Here is a 23,055-nt window from a genome sequence, read left to right on the forward strand (position 1 = left end):
ACCATTTACCTCATTTTATGGAAGGTGAAAGACAAGTCAAATATTCTGTATCTATTCTTTACCATAATAAATAGATATATTCTTGGTCATAAATATGTTAGGAAAAATATTTTTAGATCTGAAAACAGTTTCTGTTTCAAAACAGAACATGAATGAATGTCAACTGTAGTGGACACCAGGACCATTTTAATGTATTTAATGGCTGCACATTATTCAGGATAAAAAAGTGAAGCAGAGAGGATTCTATACCAGATAGTTGAAGGAGATTCAGATTAGGAGCTTTCAGATGATGAAAAGGATGAGGAGGATGAGATTCAGGCTGTGATAGGTGATGATGAAGATGAAGAAGATGATGATTCAGGAGAATCTGATGAATCAGAGAAGGAGCAGCAAAGTTGTCGTGCTCTGTGGACCAGGACTAACTTGAATGTTTTATTGAGTTTCAGGCTAATCTCTTACAATTTATGACCATGTAAGAACATTGTAGTGTTTGTACTACTGTATGTGTAAATGGAAAAAAATAATTGTTATTTTGTTATTAACTTGATTTTTTTGTGTTTTTTTAAACGTCCATTAGAACAGCTTTACACCTGCGCTACCAGGGCGCCCTGCCTATCAGGATGACCCCAAAGTTTGTGAATACTGGAGTCTCCCGTCCTTTTCACAGTACATTGTGAGGATTTTTGAGGATTTGTTTTTGATTTAGTTGTGTTCCAACTACCGGGGAATCACACTCCTCAGCCTCCCTGGGAAAGTGTATGCCAGGGTACTGGAGAAGAGAGTCCGTCCTATAGTTGAACCTCAGATCCACGAACAACAGTTCGGTTTCCGTCCTGGTTGTGGAAAACCACAACCTGTGGTGTACTGTAGCTAAAGATGTGTACACAAAGCTGTACACCCTCTCTAGGGTGCTGGAGGGATTGTGGGAGTTCGCTTATCCAGTCCATATGTGTTTTGTGGATTTGGAGAAGGCGTTCGACCGCGTCCCCCGTATCCTGTGTCTCTGCCTGACCGGAGCAAGAGCTTGGTTTGCATAGCCGGTAGTAAGTCAAACCTGTGGCCGGTGCATGTTGGACTCTGGCAGGGATGCTCTTTATCACCGGTTCTGTTCATAGTTTTTATGGACAGAATTTCTAGGCACAGGCAGGGGCCGGAGGGGGTCTGGTTTGGGGACCACAGGATTTTATCTCTGCTCTTTGCAGAGGATGTTGTCCTGTTGGCTTCTTCAAGCTGGGACCTCCAGCGTGAATTAGGCGGTCTGTGGCCAAATGTGAAGCAGCTGAGGCTTCACACACTAAATAAAACATACAAGTTAGGCCATGGTTCTCGACCGAAGAAATGTAGTTTGCCATTTCTTGGTGGGTGGAGTGTCCCTGCCCCAGGTGGAGGAGATCAATATCTTGGAGTCTTGTTCATGAATGAGGGAAGACAGGAGCGTGAGATTGACAGGCCGTAGTTATGCGGTTGCTGTACCGGTCCATTGTGGGGAAGAGAAAGCTGAGCCAATAAGCAAATCTCTCAATTTACAGGTCGATCTTCTTCTGTAGCAGCTGGTCCAACAAGTAACAAAAGAGTGATATAGAATTTTATTGTTTGTAACCAAAGTTAATGTTTTCATATCATTCTAAACATTTAATCTGCTCCTTTTTTCTGACTTTCCAAATTGAGTTCTATTTTCAAAGAAATATCGTCCTGTTGTCCTCTACAATGGACATGTTGGGAATTTAAATTACTTTTTTTTTTTTTAAATTAAAATTGTAACGTGTTTTTTTAAGCCCATATAGAAAACAGAACAGACATTGGAAGACACTCTTTTTCCTCGGTTCTCAGGAGGATAACGAGAAGAATAAATTGAAGAACAGTGTCTGAAATTTTGGGGTTTCCTTAATCTTTCATTATGATATTGTTGACCGTAGGAGACGTAAAAGTTGTGTAAATGGGATAACACAATCAGATTAAGATTGCATCCAAAAAGATCAAATGTCCTTGGTTGGAATTTAAAAAGAAAGTCAGATTTATGTTACTGCAGATGGCAGTGTGAATACACCCTAAAGGTATGTTCACACCACCCTTGGCAACAGGTGTTCCAACACCCACTTCCAATGAAAAGTCTATGTAAACATATGTAACTGCTCATTTAAGTGTTTAAAACGTTCCCGCATTGCTGCACACATTTTTAAGACGTACAAAACGTTCAGCCGCTGAACCAATCAGAACCTTGAATTTGGTAGTGACACACGGATGGCTTTCCTTTTAGCTCATGGAAGTGCCAACCATTTGAAATTTAGTCATGGAGGAGAAATTAATAATTGCAGTTTTTGCACAGCTGGAATTATATGACCCCAAGTCTTTCATTTGGTGTTACATAAGAAAAAGCCTGGAGCAAGATTTGCCCCACTTCAACATTTCACACCAAGCCTCTTCCAACTGCAGGTGATGTTCATGTGTTAGTATCAGGAAGTGACACCATGGGCTAAATGAGTGTTCAAGGTGTGTCACATGCCCAGTGTGCTTAATCTTGGTCAAAAAGTAAGTTGAGAAATGAAAAGTTGCTACAAAGGAGTTAAAAGAAAATCTTGTCACACTAAACACAGGTGGCACACAGAAAATCATTAAATTTTTAAATAACGGTGAAAAAAATAATGTCGAATTTAAAAAAACATCTCTTTTCAAGTGAAATAAAGAGTAAAGAGTATTGTTTGATGATCTTGGGTTTGTTTACATATTGATATGTTGCTTGTAGTTCTAATAGTGTTTGTGAGGTGGAAATGGGTTCTACAGACCATGGCATGTTTCAAGAGGAGCTGTTAGATTCCCAAATCTTTCATAGGCTATGGTTTCTTCAGGAAAGAAACCAAACCCCAAGTTGCTCTTTGCATTTTTGCTGGGACGCCATTTGTGCCATTAACATGTGAGAATGTATACACCTGTTAGTTTTAATTAAACTACAGCTAAGCTAAGGAGAGAAGCCAGAGCTGAATTTGTACATAAAACAAAAGACAGACACTGTTTTGAGATTCCACCTTGAGTTTTGAGTTTGCTGCGTCAGCACATTTCTCACCTGTGAACGATGTTCACCCACAGCGAACTGAACGACTGCAAAGTTTGCTGAGGTTTGGCTCCCTTCGATGCGTTCCACCGTGGATGAGTCGATTTTCAGCTCACTGCTGATCTCTGCGCTCTGGATGAAGTCTTCTGTCCTTAGGTCTTCAACCTGCTTCAGCTCACCATCAGCCAGCTGGATGATCGAGCCCTTGATGAAATACGGGGGAAGTGAAGAGGGCGCCGCTGTACCAGACGGAGGAGAAAGAGCAACCAGCCCAGATGGAGCATGAACCATGGGGAGATGAATCTGGGCCTGAACAACTGCACCTGGAGCAGCTTCATGGAATAAGCCGCTTTGAGTTTCTGAAGATTCCCCTTTAAGGGAGGTGGCAGCGATGTATGTGTGTGGGAGTGTATTAGGGAAAGATGCAGCTTGTGTGGAGGATGTAATCTGGGAGGTTACAGGTTCTAATGTTGGAACTCCACCTCCACTGACAGGGATGATGACTGGTTGGCTGCCTGGAATGAATAAGTGTTGCTGTAAGTTGGTGTGGTAACTGCCTCCATTGCCCCCTGCAATGTAACCTATAATAGATGGCTGTGGGTAGATGCTAGTGGAGGGCAGCCCCATTGACAGCGACTCTGTAGCATTGTGGGTGGTCTGGATAACAGTCTGAGGAGACAGAGAGCTGACACCAGCTTTCAGGTTGTCTACACTTGGTGGGGGAGGAAACGTGAAAGAGCAGATGGTGTTGGACAAGGATGGGGTCCGGTTGACCGGTTTGCCCATGACAGTGCCGCCTTTCTCATGATGTGTGGGGGCAGAGGCTGTCTGCTTCTCTGGGTTGGCTCTGGATGGTAAAAGCTGGTGGTCCTCATGGCTGTTGTGCATTAGCATGAGAGAGGCTCTTGGACCTAAAGATTCATGACTATAGTCTGATGATAGAACTAGTTGACGGGCCTCATAGGCAGACAAACAGGACGTGGCTTCCCTTGGTTTGCTCGCTGACTTGGAGAGGCTAGACTCTGGGGACAGTCTAAGCCTCTGCCCTCTTTCTACATCCCCGTTGTGGAGCTCTCTATGTCTGGAGGCACCTTCTTCTTTTCTAGGGGGACCGTCTGTATATTTCACCACAACGTGGGACATACCATGGCCAAAAGAACGGTGGGGTTGCATGGACTGGGTCGGGAGGTGAGTGCCTCCTTGGTGAGGTGATGGTAGAGTCCGAGGAGAAGTTGAAGTTTGAACATTGTGTGGGATGGAGTCTGTTGAAGGAGGAGGCATGGAGGTACGCCCCGATGATGTTCGATGCTGGTCCTGCTTAGAGAAAATTGTTTCTGCGTAAGGGGCTCTCTGTGCAGCTGACGAGGAGGGAGGGGGTGGAGGTGGCGGTGGGAGAAGCTGTGGGGAGATATAGCCTGTGTAGGGAGTAGTGTAGGGTGAGGCTATTAACTGTAGGTTGGGAGGAAGTTGGGTGTAGTGGACTGTCCCTCCAACCGTAGCCTGTGTGACGGGGGAAGTGTACACGGCAGGAAGGGAGGACACCAGCCTCATTGAAGAGCAACAGGGGGAAGTGTGAGTCAAAGATGGGGATTTATACAAGGCCCCATCCAACTGATTAAAGCTACGATGCTCACCCAGGTCGCCTTCATTACCAGCAGCCACACTGGCTAGCCAGGTCATGTTCTCTGTGCGCTGGCTGTCACTGGCAGGTGGCACAGGTGAGCGGTTTTCAGAAAGCAACGTGCTTGATAGGATTTCCCTCTTCTTTGGGGGTAAACATTCATTACTGCGTTCCTGGTTGGACTTCATATTGGTTTCACTTTGTGTCTTGTCTCTGTACATGCGTTTTGGCCTAGTCCCTATTCCTTCTTTTCAAACTTTCCCGTCCTTTCTTTTCCTAGTTTCGTTCTTTTCTTTTTCTCTTTTAACCATTCATTTCTACATCGAGTAGCCAAAAAAAGCCCTCCAAATTTTTTCCTCCTCTTCTGACTCGATTCCGCTCACCCAAAGCTGCTTCCTGCCAGGTCTTGATGCAAATTCCTGCACCCCAAGCGTTGATCAAAGGTGTCAGATGGACGTGAAGATATCAAGGGAAGGTTTACGGGGATGTGGAGTGGTCTGTTCCCGATCTTTAGCGGCTGAGTAGTGAACCCACTGCGGCAGGAGAGAGCATCACAACGTCACACCTGCTGCAGTTGCAGAGGCCGATGGGGGGTCGAGTGCGCTGAACTTCATGTGGAATCATTTCCCTCCAAAGGAAAGCCTGCCCACACGCAGCACAAACCTGCAGGCGGGAGACAGCAATTAGAAAGAGGCCTCCAACTTAAGCATAATACGCTTTGGAGATGTTATCTGTGTGGCTTTTATTTGCTTTGACACAATGATGTAACAGGTTAAGGTTAAAATGCTAAAGCTTTCATTTTATTTAAATACATAAATACATTTAAATAAAGTGTCTGCAGCAAGGTTAAACAAACCAATGCTCTAAAGTCTACTAAACTCAAGGCTGTACTGTAAAAACTGCACACATATGGAACATCTGTAAAGTCTGACCCCTCTAGAGTTAAAGATTGACATCTTAGCCATAAATAATTTAAATAGTTTAAACTCGAACTTTAAAGCTATTACTGCTTACTCAACTGTTTGACCCCAGGTCAAAATGTTTAAAAGAAATCAACACATTTTCTTGTGACTCAACAATAAATGTATAATTTTTATAAATAAACAACAACAAAAAATGTATACTAATTTTTCTATTTTTTTCCCTGAGGTGAATTTTATGCAAACACATTTTAAAGAATAACAACAATAAACAAGTAAATAAAGACCTAATCCGGATTATACAGGAAAAACTCAGAGGACTGAGTAAAGATATTTTGTCAGACAGTTGGAAACAAAAGTTGTTACAAATTAGAAAGAAAAAAAAGATGCCTAGAAAAGTGTTTTCCCCAATGCCTTTTTGTTGTAATTTCAGTCAGACAAAGTATTATTAACCCTTGTGCTATCCTAGGCACTTTAACATTGGGAGTTGGGTCATCTAGACCCACTAGACAGTGCTCTGAACCTTTTTTCTTCAATGATTTGTGATCTTCACTGGTGTCCATGGATTACATGAAATCCTCTTCACCTTTATCCACCTTTTGTCATGGTAGGGAGAACACGTCAATGTAAGGGTGGGGTCATAGGATAGCACAAGGGGGTAAAGAAGTAAAAGTTGCATATTTCTAAAAATGGTCCAAAAGTGCTGAGAAAAAAATCTGGAAAATGAAACAGATAAAACCAGTTCTACAAATATTATATTAAAAATAAAAGCATAGTAGACTTGTGAATTATCCTAACAAGGAGAATATTCTTAAGAAACTTTCAGCAAAAAAGTTATTCAATATTGTGAGTAGCCTGCTTTGAAATCCCTTGCAGAAAGATGCTGGCAATGCAGAACAGAATGAATATACTGTACCTTTTTTTATATATATATTCTCACGTGATGCCCACTAACTAATCTCTATGTGGGCCAAGAGACACTTGATTAAATATTAATAAACTTAATCAACAACATAAACAGGCAGGCACAACGTAATTAGTCAGATCCTGCAGGTCAGGCCAAAATTTCCCTCATTGTAAGCACACAGTTTGTACTGTAGCAGCTCTGCTGTATTTCTATGACGTACAGTGACTCCTTTTAAGAGGAGAAATCCAAAACCAGCACAAGAGAAAATGCATTTTTGTGTCGAAGTGAGGTTGGAAATATTAGCTCAAGCACAGAAGCACGGTTCAATCAATCATGGCTAAAAGCTATTGAGAGGTACTGATGATAGGTGAGTTTTTAGTGCTCAGATGCATTTTTCCTCGACCCTCACTGCCTTTTAAGTCATTACGTCTGCACTCGATTCTCCTACCTCAGTCTGCCCACATCTGCAACTGCAGTCGCAGTTTTGAGCATTATTCCCTTTTCATGTTACCTTTCTGCATTTTTACCCGAAAGAAAGGTGATCAATCCCGTGATTTTATTTATAAGATTTTAACAAACTAAGAATGAAATTAAAGTCGAATGGTAGGTTGTCTCAGATCAGAAACATCATGTGAAATATTAGATTTAAAATAAAAGGTTTTCTACACTCACTGAACAATACCACCACTTTAGTTGATTAGAAGCTTGCAACTAATGCTTTCCTTCTTAATTTAACAGAAAATAACAAATATTTAGAAATCAAATTGTTGATTTTTATTTTAATCAACTCTAGGACACCGTAGACAGTAGCCATCATCAAATGACACATATTAAAAAATTTAGCCTCCATGTTTTTTCTAAAATCCTTGGTAATTTTGGGAGTTTTTACTTGTTTGGATGGTTCATTAAACTGTGTCCGCTTTGGGTGCAGATTTTTATACAATTTAAATACATATTAAACACTATGATGACAGGCTTTCCACAAATTTTCAATATTAGTAAAGTGTCAAAGCAGAAGTTTTAATAAACTCATGGTTGAATTAATTTTAATAGTGGCTGCAAACAAAATTGCAACTTTCTATTGAGAACAATCGGTTGTGGAAAAACAAAGAAGAACAAAAGAATAAGAACTTTCTGGGCCAGCCGAGCAGAGATGAAGTGTAACAGCCCTAAAGTTATTTTTAAGAAGACAGTTTTTTCTGCCTTGGACATTCCTAAGCAGCCAGATGGACACGTCTGCCACTCTGTAAAATCATCTCTCCTACTGCAGCATTTGTGTCTGCATTGCTCCACACACTTCTGCTGGATCCATCTCATGGAAAAAAAAGGTGGGTAAGATCCAAAAGGAAGCGGGGCTCAGAGGACAACAGAGGCTCGGAGGCACCAGTGCGGTGGAGGCACAGAAAGAGGCAGACCCTGATGACCTACATTGCAAAAGGAGAGAGTACAGCTTCACTAAAACTGACACTCAAACACACATTTGCAGAGAAGCTCAGTCATCTGCATCCTGCTGAGCTGGCTGGACTGTGAGTTTGGAAGTGTGTGGATATCAGATGACCTGTAACCCAAGCTGTGCGCCTCCATGTGCAATAGGCCGTTTTACACACAGACAAAAGCACACTGGCCCACTTAACCAGACACTGTGAACTAATCCAATCGCAATACTATTGAGAATACATTTGAACGGCTTTTGTTTGTTTTGTTTCTTTTCTTGAAAAGAGTTATGTTTTAGATATTATGTTTAGGAGGAAGTTGTTAAATATCTTCTGTGACAAAATGCAAAATCTGTGGCACAATGTACACAATCTAATGGCAATGAAACGTGCACTGCTGATCTTCTTGCATTGAAACAATTAAAATGCACCATAAACAAATTTGGTCCATCTGTTACCACACTTATTAAATGATGAGAGGGTATGGTTGAAACAGGGATTTATGGGTAATATGCCGGTATGTGTAAATAGATGGGTGGAGAATACGAATTTGGGTTGAAAGAAATCACGAGAGAGGGCTGGGTAGTGAAGCTAAAACTAGTTCCAATAAAGTTAAAAAATTGCACTAATGAGATGCAAGAGGATGAAAAAACATAGTTTTACTTTCAGAATACAAATACCACACTTCTGTCTGTTTTTGCTCAACAAACAAATAACTGAAAGAATCATATTCATATATATATATTCATATATATATATATATATATATATATATATATATATATATATATATATATATATATATATATATATATATATATATATATAATCTGACTGACCATTGACAGTCACTTTTATGTTAAAATAAAATAAACACTTGTGCGACGTTCACACGGGCCTCTGCAATGCAATTTCAAGCAGCCGCTTCCAAAAAAACTGTCTATGTAAACGCACACTTTGGGCTTCCATGTTCAAAACTTTTGCATTCATGCATCGCTACTAAGTTTTTAAGCTCCACCCACAAAACCTGCAATCATGAATTGTGCATTGAAAGTTAAAACAGTTGAACTTTGAACAATCAGCAACTCAGATTTGGTAGTGCGGGATAGATGGCATCTCTATGAGGCCAGAACAGTCTCATAATTCAGAAATGCACACAGTCACAAATGCAGTTCGATTCACAACTGTAGTTTTATGCAAACGCGCAATATAAATTTGGAAATGCACACAATCTGTGTTTCAAAAACACGCATGTTGTGTTTCACACATGGACACTAAGGCTACGTTCACACTGCAGGGCTTAATGCCCAATTCCGATTTTTTTGAAAAAATTCGATTTTATTTTGCAAGGCCGTTCACATTTCCAATTAAATGCAAATTTTTGGGATCTCCTGTGTGAACGTGAAATGACCCAGAAGTGATCTGCATGCGCAGAAGAGTACTCAACTGTGAACGACGTCACTCGCTGTTTGCGGAAGTAGCTAACTTTAACAATGGATGTCAATAACAGTGTTGTCTTTTTGCATTATTACATTCATTTTCACAAAGGAGCCAGCACAATTACATTCTTCTCATTTTAAGACGGCACTGGAGCCAGGATCGTCAGTACCCACTGTTGTGGATTGGGGATGTGTGCTGGGGCCGCGCGCGTGTGTGTAAGAGAGAGGAGAGCACGCGTACAGCGCAGTAGTGCACTGCAAGTGCGTTCTCCTCTCATGTTGTATGTTAGGGAGGAAGGAGAACGATTAATGAAAGAAGGCTCCACTCAGCAGAACTGCTATTGACTTTTTATTAACCCGCTCTGGAGAATCTGAGGGTCCGAATGGGGAAGTGAACCCCGAAGGAGGATCCGCCTTCTGTCCCCCGTGCTTCTGACCACGGTCGGAAAGGGGAAAAAAAAAAGTAATCCCTAAGTTCAACACCACGCTCGGCCATTTCGCTGGAAATGTTTTCAAAAACCGCCCGGTTGCGATAAGAGCCCTGGAGTTTGGCCTGAATAGAGCTGTCACCAAAAATATGAATCAAATCGGTGACCTCGCTTCCCTTCCACTGACTGGTCTCAGCAGCATCGTCCGCCATGGTTGATGTTTATGTTTTCGTTCCCGCCTACTTCAACGCAGAATTTTGACGTTTGTAGCGTGTCGATGAAGTACGGGTCGGATACATGTGGCCTGGCCGTTCAGACGGAGGTCGCATTTCAAAAGTTTCGGATCTGTGTCGTTCAGACTGTCATGAACAGATCAGATACAGGTCGCATAGGGGCAAAAAAAATCTGAATCGGGTCGTTTCAGCCTGCAGTGGGAATGTAGCCTAAAGGCCCGTACACACCGGGACGAATATTCGCCAGGCATTATTCGCCAGCGTTTTTCGCCACGTTTTTTGTGTTCACACCCAGGCGATTTTCGCTGACGATGAGTGGAGTGAACATGCAATTTCATTCCCTGACATTAGATGGCGCTTAATGTAAAACAGAAATACTCCTGTACACAAGGTGGCGCTGCGCAACTTTACGCTTCTTAAAGTCGCTTTTCACTCAGAAGAAGAGAGCAAGTATTTACACGCTTGTCAGAATCAAACAAAGAAAACATGAATATTTCAAGCACCAGTAGCTCCAACTGGTGCTTGGTTCGGGGATATTTTAGAATGTCCGTCATTATTTCTTCGCGGCTGTGTAGATGCAACTCGGCGTCCATCTTCTTCGCTGGTATGTGTGCTCAGCAAGGCAGTTTTGTGTTTGAGCGCCCCCAAGTTGTGTTTTACTGTAACTTCAGAAGCTCCAGACACGTGTGCAAAAGCGCCATTCTCATTGGTCGAATAGATTTCGACGCGACGCGTCGAAAAAAAAAAACGAACCCGAGACGTTTTTTTTTTTTTGACGCTTTAACGCGTGGCGTTTTTTCGCGTCGGTGTGCACACTCTCGTTGGTGCCCTTTGTTTAGTCACGAGGCGTTAAACGTCGGCGAAAATCGCCGGCGAAATTCGTCCCGGTGTGAACAGGCCTTTAAGCTGCTAAAGCCAACACGGTAACGACTGACCAGTACAGCATTTCCAAATTTATTTGCACATTTGCATCAAGTTACAGTTGTGAATCAGAGTGTGTGCTTTCTGAATTATGAGACTGTTCTGGCCTAACAGTACATGCGCTAGTATCGGATAGCAACAGTCAAGTGTAAACACTGTATGTTCAAAGCGTGTTCAAGAACTTGGGTTGTATCAAAGCAGTGCTGAAATGTCGAAGGGGTGCAATTCTCATGAATCTTGCCCCAGGCATTTTCTTTCACAGCTCTCTTCTGATATTTAAAAGACTTGGTGTCACCGAATTCTGGCCGTGCGCATACTTGAATTATCTTGGCACGTCCATGAATTAAAAAGGATGCCCATCCATACGTCACTACCAAATCAAAGTCCTCAGCTGCTCAAAGTTCAACTAATTTAACCTTTAATGGGCATTCAATGGCCACAGGTTTTGTACCTAGAGTCCAGCTTAAAAAACGTGCGTAGCTATGTTTGAACGTGAATGTTTTGAAAGCGGAAGCCTGTAACACACATTGACATGCGTTTACTTAGCATAGACTTTTCACTGGATGTGGTCCCTTGAACACACGTTGCTGAGGCCAGTGTGAACATTGCCTTGGGTTATACTGGAATGATCAAAGCTGAATGGAAATCAAAGCTGAATAGAAATATGACTTTTTTTTTTTTAATACTTGATTTGATGGTTTTCTTGCATTCTTTGTATGAATATCTGAGACAATCTTGGTTGTAAATTGAAGCTAAATAAATAAATAAACTAAATAAAATTGATAAAACCGTATAAATTAACAGCAACTTTGCTTTGTCTTAATTGCAAATGAATACTTTGGACTGTAAGGTCCTGTGTGCCTATGAAAGCACGGGCACATTTATAAACCTAATCATGATTAGAGGGATGAGTTTGGCATCTACACTGTTCAGCTGGTGGTTCTTCTTCATTTTCTATTTGCACCTCTTCCTTCTCGTTCATGGTGCTGGTGTGACGTGCCCTGAAGCATCCTGAAAGTTTTTGTGTTGTCCTCACACACGGGCAGAAAAGAAGAGGAATGAAGGCTCAGAAGGTGACAAGCAAGGAGTTCAGTAAACAACCAGGGTCGAAGACGAATGACAGCTAGAAAAGACAGAGGGCATCACTTGGCAAACAAGCACTGGCACTGTTGCATGACTTGCACTTTCTCACCCCTTAACAAGCTCTGGGGGTTGGTGGGTGTTTTGAAAGAAGGTGCTGGTGGGAGACACAAAAGTGGGGGCTTATGGAAGGGGAAGAACGACAAAAATGTGAGACGAGCAGACGGGACACCAGCCAAAGGAAGGCGAACAACTGCATAGAAACTAGGGCAGTTTCAGTATGCATTTACTGACATACTTTCACGCAACAATTCTGTATGAACAAACACACACTCTCGTGGAAAGTCTTTCACACGCCGGGTGAAGTTTCCTTACCGGGGTGACACTCCGCCTCCTCTTTCATTTTCGCCCTCCTTGAAGTGCTCTGTGCTCCAGCTTTGCCATGTCCTTTGTAAAGCAATCCCAGTCTTTTTCTGTCTGCCCTTCAAGCGGAAAATCCTACAGACTTGGGAGTTTGTGTGCAACAAACTGCTTGTGGCTTTTCACACCCCACTCCAACACAGCCAGCAGCTCCCTCAAAAAAAAAAAGAAAACCCTCACTACCACTGAGAGGCTGCACTCAGGTGATCACACACACACAGGAAAACTGGTAGCACACACCCACAGGGAGGGAGTCCCGCATGCACAGCTCCAACACGTATTATGTAAGGGGCTGAATACGAGCCAGAGCTCTCACACAGTCTGCCCTACACACAAACACACTCCTGCACACACACACACTCACACAAGTCACGCCCACCAGTCCAACTTCATCAGGTATTCATTCAAAAAAAACACACACAGGCCAGCTGGCAGTAAGCCCAGAGAGCGCTTACAAGCAGAGAAAGAGAAGGAGAGTGGGAGTGGGAGGGTGTTACAGCGAGAAGGGCAGGTCTGTGGTGGAGATAAAGAGGCAGAGACGGAGGGAGGGAATGAGCAGTGAAGATTAGAGGGACAGACTCAAACAGAGGGAGTACATAAAAAAAAAAAGAGTGGCTCATGAAATCTATAACCATAAATGCGCCTGAATCTGGGGCAGAAACTGTGAAATGAAGCCCTGGAAATACGAAATGATGCAGGAAATATTAAATGACACTCAAACCTTATTTGGGTAGGTTCGGGGGACACAGGTTGAAAAATAACATTCTTAGTGAATCAACTCTACCTCAATACCAAACGTACACATAAGGACACATACATCTATGTCACCAACATTAACTTCCTCTATCTTAACCTCACAACAGCAGAGTTATATTCAGATTCACAAGGGCGCATTTCCTCATTCTGACCACTAGGTGGCATGACTGACTGACAATGTGTGGCATTCTATTTCAGCTGCATAGCTGACCTAGTTAAAAGAGCATTTGGAAGTAAATTTAGATGAAATGGGCTCCTCATTGCTAAGAGATGTAACATGTGCAGGAAAGGATTTATCAGTCAGAAGACATTAGCACACACATTAACTTATATACACCTATTCCTGTTAAGTGTAGACTTCAATCCACTGATGGCACTAAAGCCTTAACATGTCTATTCATAATTAATACTAATCCTGACCTGAACATATTACACTTCTTATTATTAAACTTTAAAAAGAGCCAAGAAATTACATTTTGAAATGCGAGGAAAAACTTAAATGCACTTAAAGAGATATACAAAAAAAAAGAACAAGAACACAAACAGATGTAAACACACAGTAAATTATAATAATTCCCACAAGACATAATGGGTCATGATATCCACTAAACGACATCCTGTTTGTGTTGGTTGGTCTTCCTGTTAGCCTGATATCAATCCAGTGGTCATCATTTGGTGTCCACAGCAGGTTTGAAGCACAAATGGGAAAAAAATAAAAACAAGCCAAACGTAGTTTAGCTTTTATTTCAATTTAGTTTTAGTTTGAAATAAAGGCAAAGGAGCAGTCAGTTAACCTTGTTCTTTTTTTATGCAGCATAGCTATACAAATATCTATCCAATCTTATACTTTTGTTAACAAATATGTAAAAACATTTTAGGATTTAACAGTCTTTTATTATTGTTCCAGTTATCCAACTGCTGTAGCTTTTTTTTGTCAATGCATCTCATTGGTTGATGCTAGCCGTTCAAATGTCAAAATGTTCGGCTCAACAAGGTCATTATATTCAGTAATCTTTTCAGCAACTTTTAGTTTTTCAGAAATTTGGTGGATTTAGTTTAGATCATAAATAAAAAATAGTCAGATTTTTATCTGTAGTGACTTTGACATATATCATACAGCAACTTCAGCATGCATCACTTCAACTCTAGAAAAGACTTGGGTATCGTCTCAATCAACTCTCTGTGGAAATCTGAGCTGTCATGAAAACAGCTTTGAAATCCACATAAATTTTCATAAATTCACTAACTTCTTAACTAGGATATGTATAACAAAAGTCAAAGGGAGAGTGGCTTCCATTATCCTTCTTTAAAATGTATCTCCTCGTTATGCTTGCATTGCTTAGTTAATTTTTCATTTCACACAGTTTTTTAAAAAGCTATTTCTTTTTCTTTTTTTCTTTTTTCTTAACAGATTTGTCAGTATTTGCAGCGTCTCCATTAGCAGTAACATATATTTGTGATAAAGCAATAATACAGATGTTGAATAAAAAGTAAACACTATCAAACAACAAAAGAGAAATACAAAAATACTGAAACAGAAAATAAAATTGGGTTGAATTTGTTTGTATAAAAAAAAACACAACAACAAAATGGATTTTCTTGCACTTTTACCCTGATTACATTCATGGAAAAATCTACTATATTTAGGGATAGACTGGAATTGACTGTAAAAATTTAATAATAATAATAAACAAACAAACAGTCACCACAAAGGATGAACCTTCTGAGCACCTTATCTTTTAACCTTGCAAGATGAAGATATATTTTCCAAAGCATAATGTGTACTTTTGAAGGAAAATTTCATCCACAGCAGTGGAAAAATTCACTTCTAACAAAAGCAAAAGCTGATTTCAAAGCAGGTAAAACTTGCAAAATGCAGATATGTTACAGTAAATGGGAGTCGATAAAACTTATTTGCGTCAATGCACAGCAAGGTGATGTAAGTGAAAAAGATTGAACCACAAAATACAAAAAAGGAACATTTTAGAAGAATGCAGCATAATGTGTAAAGGAAATGGAGGCAGCGTAGAACTAAAAGTATGAATAATTTGCTCTTGAAAGTGGTTGGATGACGCCACTACCTGTTTGAATGCCATGCGATTGTTTCGTGCATTCTGATTTCATCCCTGAGCCTAATGCATTTGCATTTAACCCTGCTGCGGTAAAATTTGTTCCTCTATGAAGCGTTTCTCCCCAAGTTCTGCATGATTCATATTGAGTAATTATACCAAAGTGGTATAAAGAAATGTTCAACCCGTGGACAACTTTCACAGCAGTGTTTCATTCTGTATACATCTCCTATAAATAAACTCTTACGCTTTCACCTTCTTTAACACACAGACAATGCGACCGTCTCAGTTACCCATTCTGTGCTGAAAAAAGCTACACCCACCTTCCTACACATTTTCAAGCACTCTGTCCCACTCAATGGACAACAGCTCCGAATAATGACCGACTCTGTTTGCGGGAACTTGTAAGCCCGTGGGTGCAGCACTATCACACGCCGCACAAACAGAAATGATTACAACCACACAGGCTTTAAGAGGACGCATCCCTTTCAAAACACCATCAGTGAATGTTTGCAACATTACTTTTAGAGTTGAGTTAAAAAAGGGGACTTTTGAATTAGGCCTCTCAAACGTACAGGTGTTTCTCAATCAATTAGGAGATCATCAAATAATTCTTATTTCAATCGTTTCATTAAGAAATATCATTATGCAGAAATATTTCAAGGTGTTTTTTTGGGATAAATAATTACAAATAATGACAAAAACTGGTTAGCATCTGAAGAAAATGTGAATAGTGTTTCAAACCAATACTAAAGAAAAAGGTCAACTCTGAGGCAGTAAGTCTGTGGATCTGCAGACTGCAGATCTCCTGATTTGTTGGGTTCCCTTCACAAAAACTCTTTAAAAACTCTTTAGGGCTTAGGACAAGTTTGCTGCCCGATCAATCACACGGATACATCTCCATGGAGATGGTCAGGAGAAAGAAGCATGAAGTTCCCTAAAGTTTTTTTTTTATCAAATGTGTATGGTCACCCTAAACCTAAAAATGGTAAGCCAACACTATTAGACAAAGCTCCACAAACCTCTGGTGATAGTGGATACTGTTCTGAATGACTCGGCTACAACTGTTTATTGTTGATTTTTGTGCCTCTCCTCTCTTCCTCCATTCTCCTGATCTGACCAAACATCGATTTTCCAAAAAAGTATTTCAGCCTGATTCACTTCTGGTTCAGGAGTTGCTTGATACCAAGATGGCAACAGCTAAAGCCTATGTCCTTGTGAATCCAACCAATTTTATCAAATCCAGTCTTGCTCACAATCTCTGAGCCCATTTAGTCTTTGAAAATGTTTGTATCAAATGTCTGATTAAAGCGTGACAGTGTTAGTTTCCAACATTAAACTTTTTTTTACAACAATGCAAATTTGGAGAATTTGGAAGTTCCATTGGTATATTTTTTCAAACTAAAAGGAGGAACAGTTTCAATAATATAAATATATTTGTTTTTACTATTTATTCTCATCTAAAAGACAAAGGACACTCATTTGAAAATGAAAATGTTCACATTTTTGACAGACGTACACGTACATGTTAGTAACCCTTTACTTAACAGAGGGGAAGGCCTCAACACATTTTTTCCCTTTTTACCATTCTGCCCTTTTATTAGAAAAAGAAAACCAAAGAAGACCAAAACACTCACACCCAATGACCATGGGGGATTACTACAGGGGAGCCGTCTACTCTGGTTTCTCTTTGTTTCCCTTTAATGAGCCTTTTAACTGTTGGAATGATTGTCCGACCTGGAGGATACAAATGTGGACTGAACCCTGCTACATTCAGACTGATGAAGCCACTTGGATGAGCGGCGAAACGTTTTAAAGAAGATTTTAAGTCCAGCTGCTATGACTCATCCTTTAAATATGTAATAAATATCGAACTTTTCAATTAAATCCCCAAAACAAACCAAAATTTTGCTAATATTCCTATTCATTGAGCCACACCTGTCTGCATTTGACTTTTTTTTTATTACTCCAACATATCTGCATCTCCGATGAACCTTTGCCAGGTTGTTAACTTGCTGGCAGTGTAGTGTGCCACTTCAGTCCAAACCACATCCCATTCACAAACCTACTAATCCACAGACTAATAGATCACACACACACAAAGAAGTGTGTTGGTGTGTGCTTGTGCGGGTGTGCGGGTGTGTGTAGGATTAGGAAGCTACTGGAATGGATGGGCAAATCACTGCTAAGCTCCTCTATTGCTGTATAATCCTACCGAGTATACAGACACATACATACACACGTATGGCGTAAATAGTGTATGCAAACATTATTTCAGATTTGCACATGTGCAAACCACAGCTTTTTCATTCATATCAACAAACAATCAAGGCGTGCAGTTGCAGACGGACTCGCTCACAGATTAAGAGTCATCCCAGACTTATGCAGGCAAATGTCCAACTCACTCATTCAATGCCGGAACACATAGAAACACTTCTGCCTTTTTGAAAGGAATTGAGTAATCCCACTTGAAGAATGAATGTTTCTGCATAAAAGGGAATAAAGAAAAGAGCACGATGAAAGCCATTTGTAGGGAAGGAAGAACTCAAAGAGGAAAGAAATTTGACTAGAAGAAATACAATTAAATAAATGTAACCACCCAACTATAACTCCTTTCTTCTCTTGGTTAGCATATATTTTAGGGATTTATGATAGGATCCATCGCAGATTCATTTAATTGTTGGCTGGCTGGCAGGTCCAAAATAAAAACTATTTCCATTATGGGCACGTTGGCAGAGGTCAATCTCCGATCGGAAGATTGCAAGTGAGAGTCCCACTCTGCCCGTCGGGTCCTTGGGCAAGACACTGAACCCCACACTGCCCCTGGTGGTTATAGGTTGGCGCCAGTGTTCAGCAGTGGACCAGTCATCAGTGTGTGAATGTGTATGTCAATGGGTGAATGCGACTGCAAAACGCTTTGAGCCTTCTTAGAAGGTAGTAAACTGCTAAATAAGTGTAAATCATTTACAACATTTATTAAGTGCGTATGAGTCTTTGTCAACATTGACTATACTTACATGACTGCCATATTCTGAATAGAAAGCCCTCTCTAATTAGTAATAGTGTTGTTGTTTTCTAACACCAACCGGACAAAACCAATGCCAGATATTTAAATCTTTGGTTTTTTTTTTATTAATTGGAGATAAAACACCAACTAAAGCAACTCAAAATTTCACTTTGACCAAAATCAATACCAAAGCTGATTCACTATGCAAAGCAAAATGTTTTTTTTTTTTTTTTAAAGTTTCAAATATGAAAACTACATAATACCTTATGAGACTTAGGCCAAATCTGAATTCTTCTCCTCCAGCTTCTCCCTATCCCTCCGAATGTAGGGGCACCTGGAGGGGTAGGGTTGTTCAAAATAGCTTTTTTAAGGACTAACCCTAAACCAGCTGTAAGGCTGTAAAATTGGGTCCCCATGGAAATTTAATCGATGTATTGCTTATTATTAGAATAATATATAAGGAACTGACTTTCAAGATTGTTTATGCATTGTTTTCACAAAATATTTATAGAAAGTGTTTGTGAATAAAGTTTAGAAATTTATTTTTGCAAAAATCTGTTTTCCATTCTGCATTGAAACTTTGACCGCTGAACATTTAAGCTTTAGTCCCAATGTTGACATTCTTTCAACTACCGTTACTCTTTAACTGTTTACACAAATAACATAATGCTGGTTTATTCTGGCACAGAGAAAAGTGGCTTTGTCCTGTGCAAAGCCAAAATGCAAAGTCACTTTTCTCTATATAAGCTGATTCACGCTAGTCGAAGAGTTACAGTAGGTGTGTTATTTAGGCATCGCAGGCGACATCCCAGCTCTTAAAGTGTTAAAATGCAAAGCAAAAAAGTTTGAAAACACCAATCCACTCATTTCTCCGCTGAACTTTTTTGAGGACAGGTTGGCAGATGAAATATGGGAAACTCTGGAAAGCTGTAGGGAACACAGCACTAAACGGAGCGCCTGTGAACCCAACCAGGCTGGTATTCCAGAAAGGAAGTTTAGACTACCCTGACTTCAACCCTGAACTCTCGCTGAAGTCCACCCGAACTTGCTTACTCTGGGTACGTGGGTTCCAAAAGACCAGAAATGGGTTAGCGTAATTACGCTTGACTTTGTAACCCTGGGTTAATGCACATGCACAGCAAGTAAATAAAGGCATTCTCAATGAACAGCTGATTTCCGGAGTCACCATGGAAACTCGTGGAGAAAAAAAGAGAGCGCTATACTCCATAGAGACGGAGTCGGAGATTTTAATGACGGTGTATGAAGATTATAACACCTTCAAAAAAGTAATACTGCTGCATCAGCAAAAGAACAAAGGAAAGTTTCTGCTTGGAGGAAAATAACGGACAAAGTAAACGCACGAGTTTCTATCACATTTCTATTTTCATGGTGATGCATATATATATATATATATATATATATCTTAATTGTGTAAAATTTGACAAGAGGAACACTTACATTACATGACATTACTGGTTTAAAGGTTCCTATCAGAAGGTCTAGATGTTTATGGGAACACACCATTGTTTAGCTGGATATGTAAACAGATTTTAACTGAATGCGTGAGAACATTTTGCTTGTTTGTGAAACAACAATATAGGGTGATGGAGCTTTATCCATAAAAAGATAATTAGAATTTTGTCCATAAACAGCCCCTTATAGAAACCCATGCTCCTATGTCCCGCTGTGACGGACACGCAGTAGGAAATAACTGGCAGAGATGTGCATGACGGTTGGCATTGTGTAGAATAAGGAGAGGTGAGCAGCTGCTCAGCAAGCACCCTTTTCTGTGAATAATGTGTTCCACCTTTTCAAAGGGACATGGAGGGAAATTATCAGGCCACAACACCAGTTGCACATTTGTCAAATCAAGAAGAGCATGCCTCCAACACCCCTGAGACACAAATTCTGTTTGTGCCGGGGTTAGACAGAACGCTTCCTGCACGCACACAAACTCCAGAGCTACACACCCACATACAACTCTAAACACATAAACACAAAAGCTTAGATTTCTGCAACGAAAAGTAAAAACATCAGATTTGCACCATAATATGTGTACAAAATTTCCTTCCAACTAATTAAAGTAGATTTTTTAAAAGAAAAAAGTACCAGATCTTTCATGGTGTTAACTTACAAAAAGAAAAAAAACTAAATGTAAGTATATTTAAAGCTGGTGAGTCACTTCTATAAACTGGTTTTAGAGCCAAACTTAAGATTGATCTGACAGTTAGAGTGCAACTCCGATCATCTTTTGATCTATTTTAACAACGTTCTAGTGGTATTTTATTTATGATTATGCTGTTTTAAGCTAAAGTAAAAAAAAACTGGGTTGTTTTCTAGGACTGTAGTTCATTGGAAATTTGCATCCAAGTTGTGGATTGGACCGTTGGTGTGAAGTAAGCCTGCACCCATCTTCCATCTGTTTAACTGCTCTCCTGCTAGCTTACAGCACTTCACTACCCCAAGCTAACAGTAGAAAAAATTCTGAAAAAAGTACTACAGGAACTTGTTAAAAAAAAAAACAGTATGTTCATCGCAGTGGGTATTTAAATGTACAACTGTGCACAAGTGCACCTTAAGACATGGAAATGTAAAAAACCTTAAAAGTCATTCAAATGTTTCCATTTTCGTCCTCTGTACGGAAAATACAAGCGGTTGGCTTGAAGGTGATTGCAAATGTCCTCATGAGACGCAAAACCTTCTGACACTGGCCCACTTTTCAAAGTGAAATCCCATCTTTGGTTAAGATGGAGACTGCATGTATGTGAGGCGTTGCATCGACAGGGAAAAGAAGAGGGAGGGACAGGCAGAAATATGTGAAGGGTAAAAGCATTGGTGAGGTAAAGGAAGGTCTTACATTAACACAAGCAAGTGAAGGTGACACTGATCTTTCAGTGAGGCTATCGAGCAGTAGAAAGATGTTGCTTTGATAGGTCTTCTGCTTGATGGAAAACATGCAGACAGCAATTCATTTTTTTGCAATTGATTTAAGGATATTGTTCTGGATGGCTGGTTTATCTGCCTGTCTGAGTGAGTGACAGTGAAACTCCAGCTTTGGACCTCAGGGAATAATGTGGTACTACAAGAAATCTCTTTCTTGACAAGGCACTTAGTCTTCATCCACTCAGTGGGCAAGTGTGTGTATGTAAAAACAGAGGAAACAAAGGGAAAACTTGGGCTTATAATCAAGGAGTAAATGTCAGACTAGGTCATTTGAGTACAAACAAGACCCAAATCCTTTCCATTTTAAAGGGAGCTCTCAATTATCAGTTACTGTAAGGGACGGGGATTATGGCTTATCTTACGAGGAGAAAAACTAAGTCAATGCAATTTCCTTCTAAGTGGCAAAAACAAGTTTGTAAGTCTGTGTGTGTTTCAAGAGGACAGCATAATGGAATGTCTCGGTTCAAGACTCGCCAAGAGCACTTTTCCCATACGCTTGGGAGCCAAGACTTCCCTGACCGGCCAAGAATAGTATTGACTCTCTCCCTGGCTTTCACTGGCACAAACACACAAGCACTCACACCTGTGTTTGCATTTGAGAACGAGAGAGTTTGTGACAGTCTTGCTCACTTAAAGTGGGTAAAGAGACAAAAATAAGGAGAAAACAAGATAAAATATTGAAATCATTACTTAAAAAGACACTTTGGCAGCAAACAACATTAAGGCCATGTCACACAGCCACTACGTACATTTTGCACATACTGAACAGATAAAAATCGGTCAAACGCAAATCTACGTGAGAAAAGTTGTGGTCTTTACGTGAAATTTTCACAGATCTATCATAAATGACCTACGTTAAAAACCACGAAAGAATATCGAATAAACCACGCAAAGAACACATGAATAAACAAAGAACATGAACCTGATCGCGCAGTATATGTTATTCATTAGTGATTCCTGCGTCAGGTAATTTTAACGTGATATGTGCGCCGTATACGCGATATAAAAATCATACATTGGTGGTACATGCGTGTAAAGTCAATTAGACACACATGGAACCTGTCTTGGAAAGCCCCAAATCTGCGTATGTGTCTCGCAACAATCACGCACCATTGCGTTAGATTGAACAGTTCAAAAGCGAATTCGCGTAAAGGCTCGTTGGCGGAAACCCTCTATGGGCATCTGCGCACATCGACGAATGACAAACGCAAGAAACATTTATGAATTACGTGTATCATGCATGTATCACCGAAATTTCATCTGTAAAAAATGACAAAATGTACATAGTGGCTGTGTGACACGGCGGTTCGATCGATGCATCACATTTCAATGTGAAACTAACAGTGAGCGGCAAACAGACACCAAATCCAAAGCAACTGCAACACCACTATTTAAATTCAGATTGTGCTGGGTGGGGTGACTTTTTGTAGTCTGTAAATATGTAGGGCAAATGTGGATGTGGATATATTTGAACACGCATACATTTTTGTTAGATAGTAACAGACAAGTGGGTTAAGATAATACTTACTCCCAAGCTGCAACTAGCACAGACTTAGAAGTCAACACAAGTCCAACACAAGTTGAACTAATCCGTTATCTTCTTGCTTAAATACAAAATGCCTCATAAAAAACAAACAAACAACTGAACTCAATGCAAAAGATAAATGAGTTTCAAAAAAGAAGACCATGTTTAAACTGTGATTTTTGGTAAACTGTTTTCTGTGCAAATCACATTATGTAAAAATAGTTGAGCATTAGAAACATTATATTAGGTCTTAGGTGATTACCAAGAATGCAATTTATTGTTTTAGAAGAACAGATATAAGACA

At 40.2% G+C, this 23,055-nt stretch overlaps 1 protein-coding gene across 4 annotated transcripts in view; it reads right to left on the reverse strand.

Annotated features, from left to right (window-relative positions):
* Positions 1-23,055, reverse strand: part of atxn1a (ataxin 1a) — an 81,003-nt gene that overhangs the window by 5,461 nt on the left and 52,487 nt on the right. For 3 of the 4 annotated variants that reach the window (XM_078954582.1, XM_023960180.2, XM_078954581.1), the window contains one exon: positions 3,062-5,333. In XM_078954582.1, coding sequence (XP_078810708.1) covers positions 3,062-4,891 — 1,830 coding nt within the window. In that variant the 5' untranslated portion in view covers positions 4,892-5,333. Of the gene's footprint in view, positions 1-3,061; positions 5,334-12,406; positions 12,750-23,055 lie in introns of those variants that run through there. The other variant, XM_023960182.2, reaches the window with a different exon arrangement.

Source organism: Oryzias latipes, chromosome 11 (assembly GCF_053564925.1).
Source record: "Oryzias latipes strain Hd-rR chromosome 11, Olatipes_Hd-rR_3.1".
Taxonomy (NCBI): domain Eukaryota; kingdom Metazoa; phylum Chordata; class Actinopteri; order Beloniformes; family Adrianichthyidae; genus Oryzias; species Oryzias latipes.